This window comes from Metopolophium dirhodum, chromosome 2 (assembly GCF_019925205.1).
Source record: "Metopolophium dirhodum isolate CAU chromosome 2, ASM1992520v1, whole genome shotgun sequence".
Lineage (NCBI taxonomy): Eukaryota > Metazoa > Arthropoda > Insecta > Hemiptera > Aphididae > Metopolophium > Metopolophium dirhodum.
The window spans coordinates 16606554-16630872 of NC_083561.1; the positions used below are offsets into that span (position 1 = coordinate 16606554).

Consider the following 24319-nt stretch of genomic DNA (forward strand, 5'->3'; position numbering starts at 1 on the left):
GGATTGGATACAATGTGCCATCGCTCGTCAGGTGGTTTTTGATGAAACTGTATAACCCGTCTTCGCCCGAGAAAAAAATGATCAATTAATACAAAATAAGGCGTTATATTGGTGTATCGTTTATCTATCGGTTTTCAGATTGTATAGCTCTTGGTATATTTCCGAACGTGGTTCAAACTACTCTCTAAACTTTCATGGTAACTCTAAGAACAATCTCTGAAATTGTCCTTAATATCGGCAGTGGTTTTCGAGTTTACAGAATACAGACAACAAACATAATATTATATAATAATCATTTTATAAAATATAAGCTCTCGTATTAATTGTTTTAAGATATAATTTGTTTATTGGAGACCGTTGTAATGGCGAGTTCGCGACAATTTGATGCCTGCTTCTACCTCACCTAGGTTTATAGGTACCTAAATAACCAATGGCAATCATTTATAAAAAAAAAATTTCCAATTTCCATTGTGAATCTCAAAATCCTTAATTGAGAAATGTGAATTTCATAAAATCCCTACATACTGGCTATTGCACATCTAGAACATTAGACTATTAGAATTTAGAGCAACCACTATTCCAAATTTAAAGTTTGTACATTTTGTAGTTTTTGAGATGTGTAGCGATCAGTGAGTGAATATATAAATTATTTATTTATAATGTTCAAAAGTAAGTAGATAGGAATTTTAGCTATGGACTAAAAGGCCCAGTGCCGTCCCTAGGGGGGGGGGGTGTGGGGGGGTGTCACACCCCCCCACGGCTTGGTCAGTCGGCACATTTGATATTGAGGTACCGAGTCGGCAATTTAACGACATTTAATAATAATATATTAAAATATTATTATTAATATTTTATTTGACAGAAACAAAAATTCAAAAAAAATCATTATTTTCTATTAATGATATTAATATATTAATATTAAATTATTATTTTTAACGTATGAAGAATATGTTATAAGAATAATACTAATACTTTCATTAGCGATAAAGCGTGATAAAAATAGATTGGGTATGTATTATTGAGCCGGTATCGGACGTCACCGTCGTCAACGGTCTGTGTCTTTGTTAGTATATATTACTATATAGCCGTATGCCCGTATAGTTTGTATAAAAATATGTACATGTTATTTATACAGATAATTTTATTTATAACAACGTGTATACTATTTGCAGCGTATTTTTAATTATATTACCCTAATCAGTAATCATAATCAAAATCACAATACATGTTAACCACACTCTGTCACTGGCCCTCTGCGCATAAACATATTTAATAATTTAATATTTATTATTTATATTTTCTTTTGTTCAACAAAAATGAGTGAAGTTAATAATAAAAGAAAAAGAAAACGTGTTAAAGTTGAATGTTTAGAATGTGGCAGTCAATTTAATGACGATTTCAAAAAAAACCACGAGGAAAAATTACATCGTGGAAAACGAGTAAATATTAAACATGTTGGTGCACCAAAAAATCCGTTCGAAAGTGCAGCAGCTACATGGAATTTGAATAAACGGGTAATGATACCGGTAAGTCGTTTATTATACTTGATATTTTTTGTAATAAATATTTATAATTAGGTATGCCTTGAAAAAAATGAACCTAAGTACTTTTATTAGTATATTATATATTATTATGATTTATCGTTAATATTTAATAGTTAACTCAGTAACTGGTAAGCTTGTGTTGTATTAAACGTTCATAAAATCATTATAACAAAAATATATCGTATTAAATACAAATTATTTTAATTTATTTTATTTTTTATGTTAGGAAAATGAGTGTTCAAGCTCATCAGTCAGTTATAATGATGTTGAAAAACTATCTAAAGAAAAATCAGACTCTACTGTTCAAAAAGATAATGTTGATTCTAAATCTGAGGTATTGTTAATATTGTTATTGATATTTAAACAAATCAAATTGATCATTAATTGGTATAAAATGAACATTGGACATACCTATATATTATAAATATTATTAATTATTATTTATTACTATTATTACATCATATAATATTATGATTGTATATTTATATCTAATATCCATTGACCATTCATATTGCATACAAGTATAAAATAATATAATAATATTATAATTTATAGCTTAAATACTAAAAAGATTTGCTTTTTTTGAACTAAAAATTCATAAAAAAAAACCATTTTCATAAAAATATATCTGATAAATCCTAATTACGTATTTTAATTTGTTGTACTTTATTTTAGAAAAATGACTCTTCAAACTCATCAGTCATTAATAATAATGATGAAAAACTATCTAAAGATAAATCGGACTCTACTGTTCAAAAAGATAATGTTGATTCTAAATCTGAGGTAGGTACTTATTATTTTAATAATTAAATTTAAAATTTTAATAATTAAATAAATTGTTAGGTAATTAGTAATGGATTTATTATTTATAATTTTACATTTATATCTAATAATGCATAATGCCCATTCACAATGCATAAAAATACCAAAATATATTTTTGTTTAAATATATTGTAGAAGTGTTATGAATGAATCAAAAATCAAAAAAGTTTTAGGACTAGTAACTGCTAAATGAGCATAACCAACGTTTTTTTAAAATTATATTAAAATGTATTCAAATTTAGTTTATTTCATATAAAATATAATAATAGGTACTACTTTTATTAATACTTAATAGTATTGGTATATTATATATATATATATATATATATTTTAGAATTTTCAACAAGTTATTGAACATAATATTGATGAAAATTCTGAAGAAATATCATGGTTGTTATGTGCTGGCCAAATGGAGGACTTAGTATCAAATTTAAATGAGTGTAATACTTTGCTGTCAAAATTGAAAGAAGACACATTGCCAAATCCAATTATGTTTATGTTAGAAAGTCAACAAGTGATTAATAGAATAAAATTGAAATCAGAATGTTTTTTAAAAAATGCCAAAGTAGTATTAGACAACTTATCAGGTCCGTCTGACCATATACAATCAGTTTCTAAACCAAATTATTTTGTTGAACATGATCCAGGGCGGCGGTGTGATATTACTTCTTCTTCACAAAGGCAATATCTTTTATCATTGGGTCCACACCAACCTAAACTTTTAAAATATCCAATCAACAGTGATATTGATCCATCAAAACAAAAAAGTTTTAATCCTATTTGGTTAAAAGAATATCCTATGCTAGAGTATAGTTTGATTACTGATTCAGCATATTGTTTTGTGTGCTCATTATTTCCAAAAGGGTTAGGAAGACAGTTTTCAAATGAAGCATGGGTAAAGCAAGGTGTTAATACATGGCAAAAAATGAAAAGTCGAGGAAAAGCAAAATTAGGCAAGTTGGAACAGCATTTTAATTCTTTATCATACAAAGCAGCTTTAAATGATTACCGCAGCTTTATGAAAGAGTCAAATCATATTGACATTATTATGAATAGATCAAAAAGACAAGAATCCATCAAACTAGTACAAGAAAAAGAATTTTTTATTCGATAGAAATACTAGGACAAAAGCATTTGGCATTAATAAAAAGATGCATTCATTTGACTTCATTGTCTCCTTGGTATTTATGAAAAATATAATGTATAAATTGAAATCACTAACCGAGACATTAGAAACAAAAAGTTTATGTGTAATTGATGCTGCTGTTTTAATAGAGGCTACAATTAAAAATTTAGAAGATATTAATTCAGATTCAGAAAGAATAAATGATCTGATTGACAGCGCAACCTTGTTCGCAGCAAATCTTGGTATAGATTCAAAATCTGATTTCAAAGTTCATCACCGTACAAGAAAACAGCCCACTTGGTTGGACGAAAATGCTGGTACTCAAGCTGATTTAACTTTTCATATATTTTATAAAAAAGAGTTCAAATGTATACTGTCTACACTTATTAATTTATCTAAAGACAATTTAAAAGTATTTATTGATACAATAATGCCACTGTATAAAATATTCTCATTTCCATTCAAGAATGAAAATATGAGCATTGAAAATATACAAAATGCTTTGTTAATATTTCCTCCTAACAGTGATTTTGCAAAGTGCAAGGATATTGATGCCATTCAAACTGAATTGGAAATATTAAAAGAAATATGCAAAGATTTGAGTTTAACTATGACAACAAATTTTCTCAGTATGATTGAAAAATGTGAAGAAGTTAAACATATCCTACCATTAGCTAATAATATTTGTCGATTAGCATTAACTGCACCGGTAAGTGTAGCTACTAATGAACGGACATTTAGCAAACTTAAACTGATAAAAAATCATTTAAGATCTACAATGACAGACAATAGATTAGATTCCCTAATGCTGTTAAGTATTGAAAAAGATATTTTAGATACAGTTGATGTAAGTAAAATAGCAACTCAGTGGTTCAATATAAAACAAAGAAGAATTCAATTTTAAAAATTGTATATATTATTATTTATTGTGATACATGCATAATTATTAATTTATTATTAGTGATTAAATACTCATAAAATTGTGTGTTTTAAGTTTTTATTTTACCTAATCTTGTGTAGGTACCTACTTTTGGTAATGCTGACCAATATCCAAAAATTAATTTGACTAGGTAGTGACTATGTACTGGTGAAGATCAATAAATAGGTATTGAATAGTGTATAATAAGTATGCCTATGTTTATGAGTTATTGAGATGTATGTTAATAAATTAATAATAATAATTATAATTCGAGCGGAGCGAGAAAATTTTTTTTTTTGAGTTGGCAAATTAATGAATCAAGCCCCCCCATGATTTGTCTTTCGGGACGGCCCTGAAAAGGCCTCAAGTATACTGCCCGTATTAACCAATGGCACAATACTTCATATTAATGTATCAGTATTATAAAAATATAGTTACCTACATACCTATTTATAATTTGTTTATTTTTTTTTTATTATTACAATCAGTATCTTAACGATACCAACTAGGTACTAGAGTTCTAATTAACTTTCACATAAAACTATTTTTAATATTTATAGTTGTTTCTATAGTCTGACCATATCGCATGCAACAATAAATACTTAAACTTACAAGGTAGGTACAATGGTACATATTATACAATGTCATACTTTCATTACCTCTACCATATAGTGTAGCCTTATTAAAAGGGTATAAACTTTGCTAAATATATATATTTTAATATAAGCTCATAAATCATAATTCCCTGTACTACATTTTATTTAAGCCGGATACATTCAAATGTGTATTACTAGAACAACATTGATAATTTGATAATTTTGTAAATATTTTTTTTATTATTATTATTATTAATACTTTTACAATGAAGTTCATCAAATATAAAATAAGTTCAGGTATATAATACTTATAATATACTTACAAAGTGTTGCTTGGCTACACTCAAATTGTTAATATTATTGTGTATAGTTTAATGTTAGGCATCATACACATAATATGAATGGTATATAATCTATAAATATTTATATTTATGATTTATAAATTACTAGATGATTCTGGACAGTGACGCCATGGATTTACCCCTTCTTGAACTCTGTTAAATGTTAACTTAAAAGATTTTTAACACAGTTAGGGCCCGTATTACAATGGTTAAACTAAGGCTAAACCACTGAATTTAACCGGTAAAATCAGTGGGTTAAGCGTAACCAAGGTTTAAACTATGATTGTAAAACGGCCCTTGGCTTGAGTTGTTTTGAACAAGATTAAATACAGGTTTAAAATTTCCAATCATAAAAACCATTTTGTTTTCAACGAAAATTACCATGTTACAATCAATGCTAACAGAACAAAAATAAAAATGATAGTCTTTTGTGAGTATTAAATTCAATATTTATGTTTTTAAAAGTAAAAAGTAAGGAATAAAAAGTAGAAGCCGCGACGACACTCTATGAATCTTGTTGAATCTATTGACAAACATTTTATGAAAATCGGTCAAAAACTGTGGTTTCACATAACGGTCATTCGTTTTAGGCATTTGATTTTAAAAATTAGTTATATTTAATAATTATACCTGTATCATTCTACCTCTGGATTATAATTAATCTTATTTCTATCTTTTTCTTTATGATAAATCCATTATCGCTAATATCGGTTATTCGCCTTTATGTGTTTACATATAAAATATGAGTTTAATTAAGAAAGCAAATCATAAAATTTATCATTGTAATTGTGTTCATAAGTATTTAAAAACATAATATGTATATTATATATTAGTAAAAATGTGTATATAGGTACCATCTTTCTACTAATAATAAATTATAATAGTTTAACATTATCTAATTATCTGTAACCAATTGTAACAAATACTAACAATTTAAATAAATAAAAAATATTCAATTGTTGTGAGTCTAAACAATTTTGTTTTTAAGGACACTAATGCTGTTGCATACACAAATACCAAACATTCAATGAATCAATAGTAAATAGCTAATGGTTCCTTAAACATAATTTAGTGGCCAATGATTAGTTCATTAAATATTTAAACGTCAGTGAATTGTTTCAATCTAAGGTAATATGTATACAATTAATATAATTATATAACAGTGATACACATCATAAACGATAGTATGAATGTAGTTTACACAATGACATAATGTTTGAACTTCAAATGTAGTGGTTTGTAATCTGACGTACTACAATATAGTATTTATATTTCTAGGTGTCTACTTTATCAACAGTATTGAATATTGATAGTAGTTAACTAAATCGGAAACAAGATACAAAATCAATATAAACACTAAAAAAATTGATATATTATTAAAAAAATATACGATATTAACTATATTACGTAATATTATGTATATATATATATATATATAATTTTGTTTTTATTTTTACAATTAATAATAATAATTACAATAGTTATGATAAAAATGAGTAATAAATATTATAATATAGTAAATACAGTAATATTATAAAATACTTTTAGAAATCGAAATTATATTCGTTTTACACAATAATGTACAAACAAAATTTTATAATTATATAATATAACTTTTTTTTATTTAAATGTCTTTACTATTTTTTTCAACTCAAATAAATTTATTAAAACAAAATAAAAAAATTTAACTAAGAGCTTACAATAAATTAAAATTATATATAAAAAAAAATGTAATAATAAAAATGATCATAATAATAATAATAATATGAAATGTTTGATTGTATAGATAACAATATTAATTCTTAAATATATTGTATACAATGTATTGCTCTAAGTAGATCTTGAATAATTTGTGAACAAATTTAATTATTGAAATTGTTCGAAACTCATAATCGAAAAAATATAGTGTGATACTTCATATAAAGCAGCAAAAATTAAAAAATAAAACACGATGGTACAACTATTCAACGATAATAATTTAAACGCTATTACTCTCAACAATATAACAATACAATATAATAGAAAATAAACTATAGTTTAATATTCAACTATAATAAATCACAAATTTAAGACTTGTACTTATTAAATATAATATGATGATGATTAAAGAAAAAAATGAAATACTTAAATGTAATAATTAAGATTCCGGTAAACCTTTATGTAAAAAAAAAAATTACTAAATTTTAATGGGATGTTTAAGTGCATATCTAAAAATATTGTTCAAATATTATTATTTAGTTAGTCAAAGGTGTACTTGATGCTCCTAAGTTATCAATCTCTCGTTGAGCTTTAGATATTTTTACTTTATCTTTAGGCGTACCATCTTCACCAGTTTCCATGGCAAACATTTTCATTTTCTCTTTAAAACTTAATTTTTCTGGCACCGTACTACCTGCTTTATTAGACATTTGTTGTTTTTGTTGCTCAGCTAGTAAACGCTGTCTTGGATCCCTAATATACAAACAAATTATTTATAACTTTTTTACTTATACTTAAATAAATATTAATTTATTAATATTTTTATTTACCTGTATACTTCTTGTGATCCAATCACACCTGGTGTATTACCACTGGTAAACTGAATGTCTGGACTTCGTGGTGATGCTAACATTGTTTCGGCCTGATCAATGAAGTTCTATTGAACATACAAAAAATTATTAGTACAATAATTATTTTTTTTAATATCACAAAAAATAAATAAACAATTCTTACATCAGGGTCTTCCATAATTTTCTCCAACGTTGGGGATGGTGGTGAGGGCGGCATTGATGTAGGATCTTGGAATGATACACGTTTGGGTGTGGTGTTTGCATTTGGTGTAGTTATTACTCCATTTGGTGTTGATGTGAGAACTGGAGGTCTAGGTGTAGTTGCTTTAGTATCCACTTGACTCATGATAGCATATGAAGAGCCACGTTCAGGGGGCTGTGGCGGGTCATTGTTGTTAGGACCACCCAGCAAATTGTCCAATCGTTGAGATGGTAAGCTTCCTTGTGAAGCCAAGTTATAACCATAACCAGAGTTATCCAATGATAAGTTATTGGGTGGATTCACAGAGCGGTTAAGTCTATTAGGCGTATTGTTATTATATGATTGATTTAATAGCTGTTGCTGTTGTTGTTGATACTTAAGTTCTTCTTCCTGAAATTGAAAAAACCAATACGTGTGAAACCAAGTGAGTATGATGACTAGCTACAGCTTGGAAACTATATTTTTAGTCATGTTTATTTATTAATTCAATTAAAAATTTAATTAAATTGTTTGATTTATAATCGTTTACTGTTAGTTTTGAATCAAAAGAATTTTTTTTTTTAACTGAGTTGATAGTTATACTTGTTTTAATGAATTACTGGCAATCTATTAAATATTAATATTATTTTTAAATGTTAAATAATTTATCTATAATAATCAATGTCTACTGAATAATATTAATAAATTATAAAATAATGGAAGCATTCTAAAATTCAACCTCTTATCAATAATTATATTAAATATGTAACCATGCATATCAGACATAGGTAAACATTTTTTTTTGATCTTTGAAAAAAATAATAACATACAATTCTGTATTTAATTGAAAAAAATCTATGTTATTTTATATTTTTACATAACAAACCTTTTTTTTAAGTTTTAATTCTGCTTCCCTCATAGCTTCCATTTCCACTTGTTTTGTTTTCATTTCTTTTAGTCTTCTTAACCGTTCTTTTTCATCATTAATTCTTTTAAATAATAATACAAAATATTATTACTCAGCATTAAGAATTCATAATAAAAATAAACATACCCATTAGATGGTACAGGTTGTGGACCTCTTTGCGAACCATTCATGTAATTAAAATTATTGTTTGGAGTTCGAACTGTATTTGCGGGTGGTCTCCTATCACTTTGTTGTTGGGCACTTCGCATCAACTGTTGAACTCTTTCATTTGCCTCCTAATTCATGATTGAATTAATTTTAATAAATTTACTAGAAACCATATATCATAAATTAAAACACCAAATATTATTAATTTTACTTGATCATCATCATCATCATCTTCTCCCTCTTCTTGAGCCCTACGCTCAAATTCCTTCTCTAACCTTAGAGCTCGCAACTGTTCTTCTTGGCTAACAGTTCTGTTTGGTCCAAGTGCTACAAGTTCGCTCATTTGTTGATCGCGCCACATTCTAGCAGCTTCTCTCCTACGTTCTGCTTCTTTTTCTTTTTCTTCTCTTTGCCACGGATTAGTTCCCTGATATGGGTATTGCTTAGACGGCTCTGCAGGCGCCTGATAGAAACCTCCTCTAGGTGGTTCACCCCCACTCGCCATATATCGGTTAGGCTCATTGCGTGGTGGACTTGTCTGGTACAATGGGTGAGTCGAGGTTGGTGGTGGAGGAGGTGGTGGTGGTGATTCTCTGTAGGCGGGTGGCATGGGCTCAGGAATTGTAGCTCTCATTGGCTGATTAAATTGTTGAGAACGAACTATATCTTGTTGTGGTTTTATTTGATCTCCAAGATATGGGGTAGGCTTGGCTTCCTGGTAACCGTGATATGGCTGAGCACGATTAGGTGGTGGTCTCTGTTGTGTAGCATATTGGTGAGGAGACATAACTCCACTAGATCTCATTTCACGTCTACGAACTTCTTCTGTCATCTCTTGCAATTTTGCATCCTGTCTTAACATATCCCGTGATGATTGAGAACGCATTGTCATTCCCTGTTAACATCAAGTATTAAATACATTTTTATCAGATATTCGTAAGAAAAAATCATAAGATCAATATTCTTACTTGGTTTTGTAAATTGTAAGTATCCTTATTAGATATATAAGCCGATGTGGGTCTGTCTTTCAGATGTTGTGTCACATCTGAGCTTTGTCTGCTTTGCAACGATGATTGCGATCCTCTGAAACTCTTTTGCAATTGATTTGGAGTTCTGAAAATGTTTACATTCATTTTAATTTATACACTTGTATGCCTAAACAACAAACATACCTTTCGTTAGGAGGACTTGGCAATTTTCCAGATGGACCATATCCATTTTGGTCTTGATTTCTGTATATTTGGTTAACGTTTTGATAAAAGCGTTCACTAGTCACTTCTGGAGTAGGACTATTATATTGTTGTTGCATCAATAGCTGTTGCTGTACATGCTGTTGATATGCAGGATGCTGTTGGGGTTGATATACACTTGGATGCACAGATGGTGATCTTTCTGGATGATAGTTTCCATTTAAGAGATTTGGATTAGATGGTTGACGAATAGCCATTTGGGAGTGTGGACGAGGATCATTTAGATTTTGGCTAGACCTAAAACATAAAATGTTTATATTAAAAATGAAGAAAAGTTATTATGTGGGGCAATTAAATACAAATACAATTTTTTTTACCGAGATCTAAGTGTGTTTTGTTGATGAAGATTATATGTGGTTGAAGTGCGATTGTATCCAGGATTAAATACTTCGTGTTGAGTTGGTGGTCTACCGACTACGGGAGGTATGGCTGTGCTAGCCCCTTCAACGCCTGTAAAAAGTGTAAGTATATTTAAAATATATCAATAACGTTAGTATTAGTTGTGTGTAAGATTATAACTTAGTTGAAAAACTTACTGTGGAGAGAAGGGACGGACTTCGAACTTTGAATTTGTGACAGATGGTGAGGTGGTGGACCTCTGGAGTTGATGTTTTGTTGTTCGCTCAACACCCGAGACGGTAAGTCCCGTTCGCTCATACGACGAGGACCTAATTCAATAACAATACAAATTATACTTAATATGTAAAAAAGTATTATATAAAAGTGAGCATTCAACTAAAATATATATCCAATAAATAATCACAAAGACTACATAAAACAAACATACAGCTTTTCTTGTTTTATTAAAATAAAAGCAAATCAATAAGTGTACATATTATATTGACAACAAACATTTAGAAAATGTAATATTTAAAAAGGTGGATAAGAGGATGTCGCTCTGCTATACAGTAGGTTACAAGTGGGTCACTGTAATGGATGGTGTTAAATTTGAATTCAATGATATAATATCATTGTATAAGAAAAACGATTCTGAGCGAAAACGACCAGTCAGCCTATGATATTACCAAGTATATTTGATGATATTATTGTGAATAAAGTAATTTATATATAACCTATTTACGTGGAGCCTTGTTTTAAATTTTCAATCCTTAGCCATAAAAGTTAAACATTTTATACATTTTTAACTACAAAATAATTAATAAATTATAAATTTGATAAATGTTGTCAAAATTTGAACTTTAAATGCTTATATAAAAAAATTGTGCCTATGTATTTTTAATTTTTATATATTAACTGCTATTAGAACGATATATCAGGAGCCTTATATTAAATTTTCACACTTTTTTACCCAACAAATAAAATTTTATTGATATTTATAGAAAAAAAAAACTAAAAAAATTGAAAACTGACAATGTCCGTAAACAGCTCAAAAAGAGTCAAAATATTTTCAAAATTTTATCGTGTATAGAAAATGCTAATCCAAACATTCAGTGAAATTTTCAAGTATCTACAGTCATTCGTTTTTTAATTACAATAAAATAAGAAAATCGTTACATGAGAAATCGAGTGAATATCAAATGTTGTAAAAATATAAATTTCAGACACTCATAAATATTTAATTTAAGTTTCTTGTAGACATTTTTTTTTTTGATAAAGGTAGACAAACTTATGAGTAATCTTATATTACATTTTAAAATCTTAGATTTAAAAAGAAAAATTTTTATGAATTCTCAACTCAAAATAATTTGCTAATTTTTGCAATTTTTCCGTATTTTGTCAAGATTTGAACTTTAAATGCTTATAAATAAAAACTGTGACTAAGGATTTTTAATTTTTTTCATCTGCCTTTGAAACAATAACCTAGGAGCCTTCTATTAAATTTTCATGCTTTTTTACCCAACAAATAAAATGTTATTGATATTTATAGAAAAAAAAAACTAAAAAAAATGGAAACTGAAAATGTCCGTAAACAGCTCAAAATATTTGGAAAATTTTATGGTGTATAGGAAATGCAATTATAAACATTCAGTCAAAATTTAATCTCCCTACGGTCATTTGTTTTAGAGTTACACCAAAAACCAAAATCGATTTTCTCAAAAACAGATTTTGCGTAAAAATTCCCGTTTTTCCTTATTTTTTCTTTTGTTTTTCACGTCGCTTTTGAAAACTACTGGGAAATTTTTACTTTTGACCCCCCAGAGTACCAACTAGATTCACTTTCCTATCAATAAAGTTACTGTTGAAGAAAATCCAAGCACTTTTACTGTCCTAAAAGGTGACGACAGAAATAAAAAAAAAATAAAAAAAAACACATCATTGTAAAATCAATGCATTCATCGCTTCGCTCAGAATCTAAAAGTGAATTCCAAAGGTTCCTAAACTTGAACATTAAAACAATCAACTAAAATTAAAATAATAACTTGGTAATCATTGATAAAAAAAAATATTGTAATTAGAAAAACAAATGTACAACAATACTAAATTGGCAATTTAATGTTTTAAAATATTCGTTGTTAATAATTAGTAATTATTAATTTCTATAAAAAAATTCCACTAATAAACAGTAAATATTAATTACCATTTTGATTAAGCTATTAATAAAAATAAGCAATAAGTACACATTTTGTGAAAAAATATTGAATTGTATGATATCAAAAGTTAAATGGAAATATATTCTAAATTTCAAACCTAATCGCGAATTTTCCAAACCCAAATATCATGAAGCAATCGTTCTAAATATAAATTTAAAAGACTAAGAAAAAACCAAAAATATTATTTTACCATAGAACTTTTTAAAATATTCCATTCATTTAAAGTTAAATAATTAACATAACAAAACTATGAATAAATTAAATTAAAAGTTAAAAAAAAAAATGATAAATAAATAAATATACTAATCACGTAGAACTTTCATTAACATAACAGCGAATGAAATAAAATTATAAAAATACAAATAGGTACACTTAAAGATCAGGTAAATACAAATTATAATTAATAGAAAGTGTACTGTGCGAGATAAAATCGTGATATGTGTTTCAATTGTTTAATAAAACAATTATTTAAACGCAGAAAATGATGAGACATTTTCTCTCCACAAGACAGAAAACGGCGTAGAGTGTAGGGAGATCCATGGATATTATTTGACGTCGTATAAATTCTAAATGTGTTAACATAATATTAGGTAACTTACAATATTTCGATTTATTTTTGAAACGCTTTTAGTAAGTATATTTATTTAATTTAAATTATTTAATCGTACAAAACCATGATTGGGAGCGATATTGCACTGAGGGTTTTAAATGCACCTACTGTTCAACAAATTAATACTACTAAAAAAACATGTACATTTAAACTTATAAACAAAACCAATTATGAACTAAGAACTACATAATTACATGCAGATGGTGAAGTTATAAATTATACTCAGCAAAATAAGCAATTTACCACGAAATAGTAATGATAAATTGATTTAATTAAATATTATAATTGGCGTGAAAGAAACGGATATCCTGTTCTACCTCGGCACTCACACTAAATGTTACAATCGAAGACATAACTTGTATCATTCCAATCAAAATAACAAAATATGAATCAAATAGTCCTTGGGAATAGTTCGAGAAGATTGTTATATCAATAAATATGAATTTTGCATTTCAGTAAAATTCCCAAATAATATTGTCAAAACACGTCATATAGTATCTACTATAATACATAGACATTAGACTTTCCTCTTATCGAATCTACGGTAAGCGAAGATTTGCTAATACTAGAAAGTCCCGCCGATTGAGATATATGAAGTAAAGTATTCCTTATCCATGTTTTTAATCTAACAACTACCCCTTCCCAAGACTCGTCCCATGGGAATCCCTGGTTACGTGCCTGTGTGAAGGTAATATAACAGTTTTACACCGCGTTTTATATTTACTACAGAACTCTAAAACACTACGTGCAAAATAAAAAAAATACAACAACGCAATACAAACGCTGCACACCAAGCAAAGCCATATAGTCGACGTACTAACTACAGAATAAGCAAAAGCGAGCGGAAATTATATTTTCGTTCGTTCGTTCTTCTATATGTACAATTTTGTTCGTTACAAGTGTGTATTTCAGTGCTCACAGCGTAATATTATGATTATCGGGTGGTTCTGCAGTCGAACAACAACCTGCAGCACTGTGACGTGACGACAACGACGGCGGCGGTACGTCTCTATTACCGACGACGCGCCAGAGGTCTGCCACCGCTAAGCCGCTACTTCTCGATTCTAACTTTCTTAACCTCCTAATCCGCCTGCCTTTTAATCCAGTGCGGAGGACTCTCCGTAGTCCGTCCTTGGGCGGCGGCGACGGCGACGACTCGGACGACCCACCGTCCGAGTCGGGCGACTGCGGCGATTCCTCGTCGTCCAGCAGCGTGTCCTGATGCTCTTGGTTCCAGCGTAGCACACCGCCCACGCTAGCCGACTTCATCTTCATTAGCAGCAGCTCCTTGTTGGCCATGTAATCCCGGATGGCTTCCCGTCGCCGGTTTTTTTCAGCTAGCAGCCCATCCCGGAACTCTTTTTCCGTTTTTTCCACGTCCAGAAACACGATGTTTTTAACTTGGTCGTACACGTCCACGCTTGAGTATCGTCTGTGAGACCGGCAAAAGTTCGACACAGACACCGTGTCTGAGCTCTTGCTGTAGTTAATGGCGGCGGCCCGGCGGTCAGTCGTCGCAGGCTGCCAGTGCTGATCTGTATGTGGTTGCTGCCATCCACCCTTCAGCTTTCGATAGCGGGTCACCGCCACATCGTCGCCGCTCCCGCAATCAACACCACCACCACCATCGACTGAACTCATCGAACTGTCAAATGCAACGCTTTTCCTGAAAGACCGCCGCCGGTTTTGCGTTGCGTTCGATAAAGTGTGTTGCTGCTGTTGCTGGTTCGCGTCGTTCTCGCCGTCGCTCGTCACTTCGGTCAACACAACGCCACCGCTCCTGTTATTAAGCCGATCATCGCTGACGCTCATAGGCCGTATGAACACCATTCGGATGGGTTGACGGACGACTTCGTAATCGTCACCACTACTGGTAACAACATCACCACCACCACCACCACCACCACCACCACCACCACCACCAATTCCATCGCCGGACGATGAGGACGAGGACGATGACAAGCCATCTTCGCGGTGATGACGACGGCGGAAGTGACGGACGGAAGTCGCGGACTCATCGAAGAAATCTGGTTCAGAACGATAATGTCGGGGTGTGATCACGCCGGCCTCGCCTAGCCTTGAGAACCTTCGAGTCAGCTCGGCCACTTTACCGTAGTTGACAATCTCATCTGTGTCCAACGAACTGGATCGTTTGCCACGTAGTCTGGCCGCAGCCGCGGCACAGGTCAGCTGCAACTGGCCAGAACCGACACGATGGTCATCACCGGCAGAAGAATCCGAATAAACGTCTTGGCTAAACCGACGGACTTTGGTCAGGAAATTTCCCGTCACGATATCTTCGAGTTCACGTAGGACTTTGTCCCGTTCTTCGGCCGTGAGTTTTTCCTGGCTTTCCACGACCACTTCTTCCACGGCGACATTCTTTTGGTCATTTCTGGCAAAAGTATCGGACGATAACGACGACGACGACGACGATGACTTGGGCGATTCACCTTCGCCGCTATTTTTGTCACCACCGCCGCAACAACACTCGCTATTGGCAATACCGTCACACACGTTTTCATTTGAATCGAAGTCCGGGTCTTTATACGATTCAACGGCGCTAGCGTCCTCCATGTCGCAGTTAATCAGCTTGGCCTGGTGCTGCTGGAATATGTCCTCGCACAGACACAGCTCGTTTTCCGGAGGTATTTTATAGCATTTCTTACGGACGTCCGGTACCGATAGATAATCGGACGGGGGTTTGCAAGAGGGCATGTGCCCAAAGCGGGGTTGCGTAGGATCCCTGCAGCACGCTACGTTTGTTCTACCTGCAATACCACCACCAACAACACCACCACCAACACCAACACCTATAACCCACACACAATTCACCTGATAAAGATAGTATGTCCGTCATCCAAGTAGTTATCACCTCTTCGTCGCTACATTCGTGTATGTCATGCATCGATAAACTGCCTTGCGGAATATTCGCTTTCACACGGGGCTGATAATCAGATATTGGCCTTACCCTACGGACGGAATCTAACAATGGGTGGTTTTTAGTCGTAAATATATATTACACGGCCGTCTAACGATATTTCTATATTTTATTTCGAAAGATATTTTTTTTTCAGATGGACGAAATGCGCGTCTTGTTATTTGCTTTTTCCAAACGTAATAAGAGAATGATTTATAGAAAGCGATCGACTTACGTTAACACGCATCGATTTATATTAAGCAAGTTAGTCATAAATATGAAACAGATCATTAGTAGGAGTAGAAATAGTTGTTTTAATCGATTAAATTTGTCTCGACGGGTTTGTTCACAAATCACCAACAAAAGCATTTTTATTTAACATCCCGGTTATACAACAACACATTCTCGTGTTATACAAAATATTATTGACAAAATTAGATCTAAATTAAGATTATGTTTTAAATCTTACCTCTAGTCATGACGGGAGACGGCTGAGAAAGCAACGTAGCCAGACCATGGTGTATAGCACCTTGTTTGGCTACTTCTAATGACACTACCGGTCCTGTACGCACCAAATATTCCGCAGCCCTGAATTAATAATTTAATATGAGTTAGGGAAATTGAGCAAAATTAGGTTACTTACTTTTCTTGAGTGATGCCGACAAGACTTTGTCCGTCAACTTTTAACAGTTGATCGCCCGCCTGAAGTCTTCCATCCTAATAAAAACAAATTAATTTTGTCAATGAATTAAAATTCAATAAAAATAGTATTATTATTTATTACACTTACCGCGTCCGCAGCGCCTCCTTTCACTACGGATTTTATGTAAATTCCTAATCGTTCTTGACCAGCCCCCTGGAAAAAATAACCAAACCAAAACTCTCAATACCATACTAAACTTCGGATCATACAAGTATACAACACACAGTAACTTACCTTTGCCGCCACAATGCTCAAGCCCATTCCGTTGTTGGACTTGTGCAACCGTATTGTTTGTACGTCCGGTTCAGGTGCTTGCATGGCATAACCACCACTCCTATTACTTAACGCACTAGGACTTCGGGCCTATTCAACATTTAGGAAATCGATAATAATACGTTCAGTGTATAATATTATATTTATTATTAACAAGTGTATTGAACATTACGTTTGGTAAAAAGTAGACGGTCCACAGTCCAGACGCGTTTGAGTGAAGTGTCAGGCGACACATACCAGCTTGCTGGAGAGGTTGAATAAATTCGATGAGACCCGGGGGGACACCTCTAGCCACCTCGTAGCTGAACCCTTCTTCGGGCTGTACAAACGTGATCATGAGTTCGTCTTCTTCCTCCAGTCGTATTTCGCGGCCATCTGATCGGGCTAGTTCATCGGCCAAGTTTTCGGCAACCTATGTATAAACAAAAACCGATTAGACATAATAATTTTCTTCGGTCATTGCATTCGCTTTCGAAATTTACGGTAAAATAGTAAACCGTTGAAATATAATTAAATGTACTATAATAATTATAAACCGTTACCCGAACAACATTGTCGATGAGTTCATGAGGCAGTCTTGGTTCGTCAGGTGCTGGTTGGTATTTAACCAATAGGGCTTTGAGCTGGAGGGAATTAAGCTTGAAACACGTGGAAGTGATGCTTGCCAAATCTTCGCCAGTGTATTTTGGCGCCTAGACAATAAGGACAAGAAAAATAAAAATATTATATTAGCACACGGTGTTGGTGGCTTGTTCGGTCAGTTTGTCTATCACTCACGTGTAGCAAATCCGCAGCTTGAGAAATCAACGCCAACTGACAGTCGGCGGAAACTTCTAAACCCTGTCTTTCGGCCCACGCCTGCAGACGTCCTATTCGAGACTTCAAACGCGCTCCCCATGCGCGCGTGTAGTAACTTGTGTCGGCGGTGATCAGGCGGTTAAACGCCCAAGCGTTGATGAACCTAAATACTTGGTTGTAGATTTGGATGGTCAGAGACGCATTAACGCGGCCTTCGCGAAGTGTGGTCATCATCGTACCAAGCTTACTGACGATCTGTACAAACGGAAAAACGTTAAATTACTTTACTTATTTTTTTTGTTATGGAATTTGTAATTATTTGTTTTTTTAAATTATAGGCCATATGTTAATTATTCATTTAATCATTTATTCACAAAACACTTACTGACTTACTTATAAAATAAAAATGTTTACTGTTTAACATAGGTACTTTATTAGTTAAAAATATAGGTATTATAAATTTAAAAAAAAAATCTAAAATTTAGAATTAATTGAATTTTCATTAGGTACATTGTACATCAGTACATGCATTTTCAGTATTATCACTATAAACATGTACAATTACAAATTTTATTAATTTATTAAAAATTGAGAAATTGGAAAGAACTTAAAAGATTTCAGTCGTTGAAAATGTATAATGTTGCTAAAAATTTCAATGAAAAAAAAAAATTTTAATTTTAAATTTTTCAATCTTACATATAGGTCAAATTAAACATGGTTATTTTTAAATAAAATAGAAAAATTACAAACAGTAGCATATGTACAATAAGCAAATAATATGATATATGATAGGGTGAATAATTTAAAAGATAATATTAGTATGAAGAGGGAAAGACTATCTTGTGACAGAACCCTCAAGAAGTTAATAGTTAAAAAAAAACCCGTACTGCGTCGGATTGACAAGGATCAAACGACGGTTAATATATAACATATTTGTATAAATAAAAATAAAAATAAATATAACGAACCGAATTAGCGGGTAAATGTTCATTATCGGCGTCCGTGTTATCTGCAAAAATGTCGGGCAACACTGACATCAGTTCTTCCAGTATACACTCAACGATAAATCTAATGAATAGTTAAAAAAAATGAATAAGAAATTATGTTACAAAATTATACATCAAATATAAAATATACCGCATGGCCGCTTGCTGGGTGTCGTGGAGCATTTCAATGGTCTCTGTCAAAAAATTGGACAAATGGCGATCGCTGTGTAAAAATTGTCGTAATTCAGTAACAATTGCGAGCCAAAATGACAGTAAAGTCAAATCATTTTGTTTTCCCTATAAAAAAAAATGTCCTCTGTATATTTATATTATATTCAAACAATAAAATACCGAAATAATAATCATTCGGACATAAGGGTGGTTTGCACTTACCTGTATCATAGTATAGAGTATAGTGGCGACTTTAGCGAAAGTCAATGATAAACGATTGGCTCGTTCCATTGGTGTGACGTCGGGTCGGTACGAAGTCGACGCCCTATACCTAGCTAATAGGTATAGACAGTAAGCGGGAGCGTGTTTGAACGTCAACGTCGACGGATCAACGTCCATGGTGACCGCATGGATCCACGCTTCTTCAGTCTCTTCCCGCACTTCCAGGACGCAGGGTAAAATGTTGTCTGCTACCGGGGCAGTGCTGGTGCGGCCGTACACAGCGGACAATCTAAAATGATGTCAATAATAATATATAAGTAACTGTCGGACGTCGCTGAACACGGAGATAATGTATTAACGCGTATACACGCATGGTATTATGGTCGGCCGTCATTCTCATCGGTTAATAATAAATATAGTGTGATTTAATAATAATAATACCGATTGCCATCGCGGCTGCTCGTGATAGATCTCTGCGATCTAGTATCGTCCTTATTCCCTTGGCTAGAAGTGGAGCGTGTTTCAATATTACCGTCCACGTCAAAAGTTGTCTCAAAGTTTTGTTGCATAACAGTTGAGTGCTGGGTGTTGTCTACCGACCCACTAATTAAGTGTTAGAGAAAACAAAAAAAAAAAACAAAAAAAAAATAATAATGACAAACTAAAAACCAAAAGCACGTGCAAAAATAAATATCAAGCAGTTAAAATATATATTATAGTGAAGTATAATCACGGTGTACCCGGCGATTTCGTTTGTGGACCAAACTATATTTATTATTTACCTGTCATAGTAGTCTTGAACGTTTCTAAGCGAATTGTTACGAGGCCGCGGCCGTTCGTCATAACACGGGTCCAAAAACCTAAGATTGTTCAGTCGTCCGAATTTCACAATTGACCCGTTCTATATACGAATCATGAAACATAAAACATAATAATTTTATTTATTTTAAACGACTTACAGTAACTCCCCGACTATGTGTATCAACGTGTGGTTTGAAACCTTGGGTTTTATGACTATCGTGTCAATTCATGGGCACTAATCACTGGGGTAGTAAGAGCGCTATTAAAGTACCTCGAATTCTAGAACTATATCGTCCCGTGTCCGTGTGTACCCATTTTCTACGCATGTATTATTGATATTATAATAAATAATGCGATAAATATTCTTTTTTGTGGCTCCTACTACCCGCATTCAACTTACCAGTGATGTTCACCCAAGACCATACTTGTAGCACCATATCGTTGGCCACCACTGTAAAGGTAATATACACATGGGCACATTATACACGAAAACTTACCTGAAGTATAGTAGTTTCGAATATCCGTTGCCCGCCGACATACGTCTCTGCGTCCCTGCTACAAGGTGTCACGGTGACGATCCCCTCAGTGTGCGCGATTACACAATGCCGGGGTTGGATGTTGGGACCGTTCAATTGAAGACATTGAGCATTACTCGGTGGTTGATTCTGTCTTTCACAACCCACTTCCGTCACGTTGGGATGAATTCGGTACCGTTTGGGATTCACCATTTCCATACCGTCTGCGAAAATACGAATTTATGATGAATACGATCCACCGTACAAATAATTTAACCATAAATAGTATAACAAGTATACACGGTTTATCAGATTATATACGATTACGAAATTATTTCTCCATTTCCTTCATTCGCGGCGCGATAATATAATATAATATTATATTACATTTTTTTTTAATTCTTCAAACAAATCGTAAACTTTTTAAAATCCATGATGTTTACAGTTTACCGTCCCAATAGTTAGTGCTATATATATATACAAATTTAACAACCATACATACGACTATTAAATGTTTACATTAACGTAAACTACATTATTCATAAATAATCTTACTTAAACGAATTTTCAGCGGAAAAAATAACTTACACTATATTATTGTCGATTTAACCGTACCAAACACGATTATTGACATAAACGCATGGAATTCATTAAAAAAAATTAAATCTAATATAAAACTCGCCGATAAATGAATAACATTTCTTGTAAAAAAATATAATATTTTATGCACCCACTGAAATCCCATTCCCATATATATAATACTATAGATAACTTCATGTAACACACGTTTCGTTTTAGGACAGTTTAAAATTATCAAGATTAATTTCAGATAAGGTGACGGACGAGGTCACTTTTATAATATACCGAAGTGTTTCATCCAATTGACAGGTTCAGTTAACAAAGCAATTCGTGGTAAAGCTTTAGCGATCGATTCAAAAAATAATAATTTGAAAGGTTTTTGTTTTTTATTATGTTTTATTTCTTAGAATTTTTAAAAAATAAAAAAACTAAGTATACTATTAGTATAGAGATAATACTGACCAGCATTGAGCTCTAAAAAGAACGGCAATCTATCCAATCCATCTTCGTACCGGTATTCCAACATTTCACTGGTGCTGTTTGGTTGGTTCCACTTGTGTGTTGGTTTCTTTTTTCGTTTTCTAGGATGGTAATCGGCCGGCCTCCGTCGTACATGAAACATGATCGAACCTATAACACACAAACGTTTTCATTTACCAATTTTATCTGTAAAATAGTTTCATCTTTCTTTGTTAATGTTAATTAATAACATGCCAAAAATGCTTAAAACTATACATATTATATCCGATATTATAAGTTGTTTAAAAAATAAAACTTTTATAAAATCTAGGTACTTTATTTTTAACTACCGTAACATTTAGACATTTGTCAAGGGTTGAAAAAAATACCCTTGGAACAGTTGTTTTCTTTAATTTATGTAATAGGTGTTTTAGTTTCTAAATAAAACCATTTTCTAATAATTCATTATCGATCCGAGCGCGAACGTGTGCTATTGTGTAAATGTTTTATCGTGTATCACAACATAAATATCTTAACACACTTAAAATTCGTTATCAAACGACTAATATTATTGAAATATAAAAACAGGACTTAAGCATTTTGACGATTAAAGAAATATAATATTATAAGTGTATTACAAAAAGTCGCAGAGGACAATACTGCAATTGGCACAAATACTATAGCAGAAGAGGCGTGATTAATGATTAATATAATATAGTATAAAACGAAACCATTATCAAGAGATGCCTACATTGCAGTGGTGATGACTGGTGAGTGGTGGTATTTAATAATGTTATAATATAGAGTCCAAAACTCCAAACATAACGCAGAAAACAATAATTAACAAACCTATAACCATAGAGTAGGTGTACACTATTTTATACATTATATTATATAGAGCGAAACAATGCTATACTAATATATACGGTCCGTCTTTTGTATTCGACCGGTCAGGCGTGCATGACAATCGTTATTATAGTCGTTACTCAGTCACACGTCAAGTCGGGTGGTTGAATTGATACACAAGTGAAGATATATTAGAAATACGCAGGATGAAAAAAATTGCTTCCGACGCTTCACACACTCACGCCGCGAATATAACTACGCAGATTAACTCGGCCCGTGACGGCGGTGATCGTTTGCAGGGATAAACCACGACAACGAAACCGCACCGAGACGTAAAAAAAAAATGCTTCCGGGCATATCCGAGTATGTATACAGAATATACGCCACTATACCACGCAGAATTACGCAGTTTGCACACGTAACCCAATTTTAGACGTAAAAGCGATTCGTATATTGTGTGTGTGTGTGTGTGTGTGTGTGTGTGTGTGTGTGTGTGTGTGTGTGACGTCGACTCGGCAAACCAAAAATAAAATACACGAAAACACGAAAACACTAGATGTATACATAATATGCCTGAAGCTAGGGGTCGACAGAGATCATAATACACAACAACACTATAGTCGTTATCTCCTCCCTTTCGGCCGACGGCGCCGACCAACCACCAACACCCCCGCCGACTGGGAACTATATATACATAATATATTCACCGCGTCCGCCACCTCCACCGATTGTAAGACGGTAAAAGAGGAAAATCGACTAGGCACATCGCAGACGTAAACTTCAAAAAAACACTGTGGTAAACAGAACACGTATATATAATAGCAGCCAGCCAAAATACGTCACCCATCCTGTAGCGTTGGCCTGGTGGTTAAAAAGACGGTCATGGACGGCGGGGTCGAAGCTCACATAAATTATTTGACCTACATAATACAACATTATTACTGTTACTATTATTTTCTGTCACAGAGACGTCGGAAGAAAAGACGTGCTACGAAAGTAACACCACGGTGAAAACGTCACATCAAAAACGCTAAACGTTTCATCATCATTCGTCTACATCGCTGGGCTGCACGAAGGAAGATTAGAAACTGAACGCCAAAAATTATTCGGAAAACAACCATGGCAGACAACAAGCGTATATATTATAATATCGTGTAAATTCCCGCACTCAAACTGGTGAAAATAAATAAGGTACCAGCTGACCACATTATGTATCGCATAAACCGTATTTTTATAATAACTTTCACGGCTTAAAATTACGTGATCTGACGAATTTAGTTTTTGTCATATTTTTGTTTTTTCGTATCTGTATGCAGTATAACATATATTATACTATACGCATTATATATTGACTAGATATAGAGAAAAAAAATAGTTTGTCTCATAACATTCGTTTAATGTTTAATAAATATAGCTCAGTTGCAATTATACAATATTAAGTCTAAGTGTGTGCAATATTATACATATATAGGTACTTTTAA

General features: G+C 32.6%; 2 protein-coding genes across 6 annotated transcripts in view; one reads left to right on the forward strand and one right to left on the reverse strand.

Moving 5' to 3' along the window:
* Positions 1–3581: 3581 nt before the first annotated feature.
* Positions 3582–4396, forward strand: LOC132938079 (uncharacterized). The gene has a single exon (XM_061004747.1). The coding sequence runs from the start codon at positions 3923–3925 to the stop codon at positions 4394–4396; it is 474 nt and encodes a 157-aa protein (XP_060860730.1). The 5' UTR covers positions 3582–3922.
* Positions 4397–6964: 2568 nt separating this feature from the next.
* The window catches only part of LOC132937891 (afadin), a 65686-nt gene continuing 48331 nt past the window's right edge, over positions 6965–24319 (reverse strand). The window contains exons 8-32 of one of the 5 annotated variants that reach the window (XM_061004478.1): positions 21996–22163; positions 20937–21178; positions 20421–20539; positions 20080–20241; positions 19639–19927; positions 19397–19542; positions 19228–19327; positions 18239–18514; positions 18004–18153; positions 17634–17873; positions 17423–17551; positions 17276–17341; positions 17129–17202; positions 16955–17073; positions 16401–16550; positions 10940–11071; positions 10721–10853; positions 10326–10640; positions 10122–10266; positions 9365–10048; positions 9133–9281; positions 8965–9067; positions 8061–8489; positions 7877–7983; positions 6965–7799 (exon numbers count right to left, since the gene is read on the reverse strand). In XM_061004478.1, the coding sequence (XP_060860461.1) occupies positions 7583–7799; positions 7877–7983; positions 8061–8489; positions 8965–9067; positions 9133–9281; positions 9365–10048; positions 10122–10266; positions 10326–10640; positions 10721–10853; positions 10940–11071; positions 16401–16550; positions 16955–17073; positions 17129–17202; positions 17276–17341; positions 17423–17551; positions 17634–17873; positions 18004–18153; positions 18239–18514; positions 19228–19327; positions 19397–19542; positions 19639–19927; positions 20080–20241; positions 20421–20539; positions 20937–21178; positions 21996–22163 (4844 nt within the window). In that variant the 3' untranslated portion in view covers positions 6965–7582. Of the gene's footprint in view, positions 7800–7876; positions 7984–8060; positions 8490–8964; positions 9068–9132; positions 9282–9364; positions 10049–10121; positions 10267–10325; positions 10641–10715; positions 10854–10939; positions 11072–14484; positions 16379–16400; positions 16551–16954; positions 17074–17128; positions 17203–17275; positions 17342–17422; positions 17552–17633; positions 17874–18003; positions 18154–18238; positions 18515–19227; positions 19328–19396; positions 19543–19638; positions 19928–20079; positions 20242–20420; positions 20540–20936; positions 21179–21995; positions 22164–24319 lie in introns of those variants that run through there. The other 4 variants (XM_061004482.1, XM_061004480.1, XM_061004479.1 and 1 more) reach the window with 4 other exon arrangements.